At 36.4% G+C, this 5,131-nt stretch overlaps 1 protein-coding gene across 1 annotated transcript in view; it reads right to left on the reverse strand.

The window, feature by feature from the left end:
- Positions 1 to 3,513, reverse strand: part of LOC137992070 (osteoclast-stimulating factor 1-like) — a 13,133-nt gene extending 9,620 nt beyond the window's left edge. The window contains exons 1-5 of the mRNA XM_068837157.1: positions 3,397 to 3,513; positions 3,285 to 3,331; positions 3,123 to 3,173; positions 955 to 1,018; positions 352 to 405 (exon numbers count right to left, since the gene is read on the reverse strand). Coding sequence (XP_068693258.1) covers positions 352 to 405; positions 955 to 1,018; positions 3,123 to 3,173; positions 3,285 to 3,331; positions 3,397 to 3,439 — 259 coding nt within the window. The 5' untranslated portion in view covers positions 3,440 to 3,513. The remainder of the gene's footprint in view (positions 1 to 351; positions 406 to 954; positions 1,019 to 3,122; positions 3,174 to 3,284; positions 3,332 to 3,396) is intronic.
- Between the last annotated feature and the right edge of the window lie 1,618 nt (positions 3,514 to 5,131).

The raw sequence follows: 5,131 nt of genomic DNA on the forward strand, positions 1-5,131 counted from the left end.
AAAAGGAACTATCCTGTATAGAAAGTGCTCCTGTATAACCAATTAATCAACATCGAAAGGATTTTTCTTGAAATCAAGCAAGAGCATCGGCCCTTTTTGTTCTTTCCTTATATTATAATTTATTATGCATCAAGTAAAATCTCTTTGACAGAGTAACTTCAAGTTGTTAAATTAGAAACAATAATATTGACACAACCTCTATCTGACCATAAGCTACCTCTTGACTATTCTGAAGCATAAAAATAATAAAATGACTCTAATATTTCTAATAATTCTTGTGCTTAACGTAATAAATAACGACCTCAAGATGAATGAAAAGCTTCATTTAAAACAACATTGTTAAATTCATACCTCTTTTTGCAGCCTCATGCAGAGGGTTTTCCACTGATTCAGTGTGTTCCGCAACTACACGTAAAATAATATTACACTATAAATAATGACAATAATATTTACTTGCAGGCAATACGTATAAAAAATAACCCACTGTAGGCAATAATCTTTTAATAAACTTGAGGGTCTGCATATTACACAAGAAAGGTTGCTTTTGAGACACAGGCTAGTCAATAACAAAATTAATATGATATGAAAGAGAGATGTGTTTGTCTGACTGCAAATTTATAAGAGATCTTAAAATTCTTATTCAGATAAGGATGCAAAATGAATCTGATATGGTTTGTTGATAAGCATTCTGTATGGATCCAAAATAATTAAACAACAGAATGATTATATATTCTGTAATTTGAATACAGAAAAACCACCAATAACAATATATTGCTATTACTGGGTATGAAAAGCAAGAAACCCACTCTCCTAAAAGATAGGAGGCAAGTCAAATAAGGAAATATTCAGTAACAGGATGTGTACTACAGAACTGTTCTCCTTGAATGTTCCACGTCCCCATTGCCCAGCCCTGTATAACATTAAATAAGTGACTGCTGCTCACAAACATATTACCATAGTTTGATGGAATCAATCCTGTTTTGTTCCCCACTTTGGCTTTCCACCATGGTCCAGTGTTCTATAATGCAAAAATACCCTTTTTACTTTTGCTTCCTAACATTCATTTTAAGTTTTGAAATCAATCCTTACACTGAACAGCTCATTTTTGATGATGCAATAATGGATCACGAGGAAATAATATAACATTCCCAGGAGCAGCGTTAGCAAAGTGCCATGAGAACCTTCACCTTGAACCAATGTGTACATACATACATACATACTTAATGGACCGCTCCCCAAAGGGGCTTTTCAGGGCCAATGAAACACAATGAAACGACAGAACAGAACAACAACAACTGTTAAGAATCCCAACTGGCTGGAGGCAAACCAGTTGGCTATTTAATTACAAGTGCAGTTGGAAAGTTGAACCAGGGACTACCAGGATCAAATTCAACCAGTGGTCGGAGCGGGTCTTGAACCCAGGATCTCCAGATCTCAAGGCAAGCACCCTAACCAATGGGCCACACAGTGCCTCCTGTGTCATACACATGGCCACTATTTTTGTATTCTTATGTATCTTTGCAAATTGGCCCTTTTGGCCTCACTTTCAAATGTAAAACGAGGCCAAAAAGGCCAATTTGCCATCAAACAAAAAAATACTAAAATGGCAGCCATTTTGGAATAAGGTGAGGTCTCAAAAATGTTTAGCTCAAGTTTTTGGGTCTTATCTCTTTTGCCAGGTACTCAGGTGTTACCCTCTGATGAAAAATGAACAACTGATTGAATCGTCATAAATTGATTTGTAATCTCTCAATTTCAAGAGCTGTTCTTATTATCATGGAACTTGATTGCCCAATTTAGTTGTGAAATATTCTTAGAGAAGACTGGCAAATGACAATTTTGGTACATTCATCCACTCCTATCATGCTCAAATTTAATTTCTTGCCACTTAGAAATGAATTTGTCCACTCTTCACATTCAAATGCGATAAAAGAAAGGTAAATGTCTCTACGATAGTATGTGACTTCTTTCTTTGCTATTAATAAACCTAATAGTTTAAAAATCATGTTTTATTTTAATTAATTTAATTTGCAAACGATATTAGAACAATCCAGAACTGTTAAGTAATTATTGCAGGATTTCATTTCATTTTAGGATTTCAAATATTTACTTACAACAACTTCGAGATATTAGCATGTATTTGCTACTTTTCCTCCAGTGTAAATAAATAAAGTTTATTGAATTTTAGTATAAATACACAGGTGATTATACAAAATTGCGTGCTCTCATTGGCTCACTATCTCGGATTATCAGCCGATAATCACCTCGACGGACAAAATGGCTGCCAGTAGTCGTTTTAAGTGAAGATGATTTTGCGTTGAAATGTTTTTTTTTTCTCTTTTTTGAAATAACCACCTGTGTATTTACACTAAAACAATTATTCGCCTCAGGCTCAGTGATTATCGGTGAATATTGAACACCTTGACTTTGTCTCGGTGAATATTCACCGATAATCACTTCGCCTTCTGCGAATAATTGTTAAGTATTGTATACAGCTACTGCAATAATTTGAACAAGGAATACCGATGCGGCCAGTGTAAAACGCAGCAGACTGCATACCGGGGGTAAAATGCAGACTGAGGGTAAAATGCAGACTGCAGACCAGGGATAAAATGCAGACTGAGGGTAAAATGAATATTTATAATAAAAAACGAGTCATAAGCATAAAATAAAGAGTGTTTGAAAGACAATCCTGTATTACATCTGTCACATTATCATGACTGCAGGTCGCTGCACCTTTGGGGACTGGTGTTAAGAGTCCATAGAAAATGCGCTCGTTGAAATCATCTGTGCTTTGTTTTTGCGCTTCCAGATGTATTGAAATGTTCAAAGTTATTTCTCACACCAGTACATCGAGGGATATCGATCGATAAACCAACAATTATTACTCGGAATACCTGAAAGGTATCCGAGTTATAGGTTGTTCACCATTTACCACAAAAATCCGGAAATTTCGGTTGGAATGTAAATGGTAAGCCTATTTTGGTCTTCCCAAAAGAAAAATTTCCTGAGAAAACGGGATTTTTTTAAAGGTAGTCCAAAATTCCCAAACGGAATTTCCAATCGGAAATCACTTCCAGTCTGCAGTCTGCGTTTTACACTGACCGAATTACTGTTGTTACCCTGTCAATAATGTAAAGAATATCTCCTTCCTCAAAACTTATCTCGTCTGGCTGCAAAAGGAAGAAACAAGAAGAGTAAACATAAACTTAATATCGAATAGTACAAACTTCGAAACAAAGATCGAAAGTCATGATCATTCGGGATGAACTGAGGTTTTGTACCTGTTGCGCAGTATAATTGAACAAAGCTCTCACAACTTGTACATGACCTATGGGAACAAAAACGAATGAAAATTTGAAGAATTAAGCAAAAGTCACCAAATTCTGCAATAACCTGGTCTGGGGATTGGAGGAGGAGGTCGACGCGGAACAGACATGCTGTTGTTATTTAGAAAGAAAATATAAGGAAGGAGGAAGTGAGGAGTGAGCGGACGAATGCGCGTGCGTTTGACCTCATGTGCCTGCAGGAGCATCAGTTTGCGGTTTCATAATCAATGACAGGTAAGTACGTAATGTAGGTATCCCTTATTAGTATCACCCAACTAGTGGACTCATGCAAATCCTGCATTTTGATTGGCTACGCTACTAGACGACTATTAGCAATAGTCCTCGAGTAGCGAAAAGCGTGACAATTTCTTTCGTTTTATTCCCAAATAAATATTTCTTCAACTTGCATTTGCTAACTTTATTATTGCCTTTTCTGTCCGACTAGTTGGGTGATACTAACCCTAACCCTAACCCTAAGCCCTTGCGGGCTACGGGTCTAATTGTTAATTATTATGTATTTAAATTTAAGGTATTTATAATGTATTTAATAATTAGCCCTATATACCCATGTATACCCTTATATAGCCCTATATACCCTTGTATACCCTCATATACCCTTACGTACCCATGTATGCCTTATATACCCATGTATACGCTTGTATATCCTTATATACCTGTACACCCACGTATACACTTGTATACCCTTTTATTAAAAACTGGATCATTGGATAATGCAATTCTAGAGTTTTGATTGGCTAAGCCATCATGGGTTATGAGCCATTATACCATGATCTACAAATACGGCAAGCATATCCGTGATTTTTTGGGCCTTTTTATTTTTATTGTAGTCTAGTTTTCTATATTTTGGTGGCGTTTTTAATAAAACAATTATTCCACTCGAAGTTGTTTGATATAAGATGATTATATCATATCCAACGCGCGCTCATGGAATATTTGTTAAATATACCCTCGTATACCCTTATAGACCCCTATATACCCACGTATACCCTAATATACCACTATATACCCATGTATACCCCTATATACCCAAGTGTACCCTTGTATACCCTTATTTATCTACGTATACCCTTGTATACACTCATATATCTACGTATACCCTTATACACCCCTGTATACCAACGAATACGCTTGTATACACTGATACACCCCTGTATACCCACGTATACCCCTACATGCCCATGTTTACCCTTATATACCCACGTATACCCTTGTATACCCTTATATATCTACGTATAGCCTTATACACCCCTGTATACCAACGAATACCCTTATATACCCTTATACACCCCTATATACCCACGTATACCGCTACATGCCCATGTATACCCTTATATACCCACGTATACCCTTGTATACCCTTATATACCCCTATATACCCACGTATACCATGGTCAAAAGGACCGAAGATGTTGGGTACCAGGGTGTGTGGGATCCTAACCTAACCGCAACTTAGCTGATACGTAAGACCATAACTCGTTGTTCCAGGTTTATTGAGGAACAGAATGTAATTTCCGCGAAGATCATGCATAAGAAGGGGACGGGAGAGAAAACGTATTTTTCATATAAGCAGAAAAACCCTTTTTTCAAAAAAAAAAAAAAAGCAAAAAAAAGCAAAAAAAAAAACAAAAACCACATAGTTTTATCAAGTAATACGAGGAAATTTTGAAAGTCCAACTTTGTCGCGAATTTTCTGTGATAAAAACTTGTTCAGAAATCCAAAATCTACGTTAACAGCACACACCAGGCCCACTCCTGAGTGTCTGGCTAGAAATCATTTCTTC

Source organism: Montipora foliosa, chromosome 2 (genome assembly GCF_036669935.1).
Source record: "Montipora foliosa isolate CH-2021 chromosome 2, ASM3666993v2, whole genome shotgun sequence".
NCBI lineage: Eukaryota > Metazoa > Cnidaria > Anthozoa > Scleractinia > Acroporidae > Montipora > Montipora foliosa.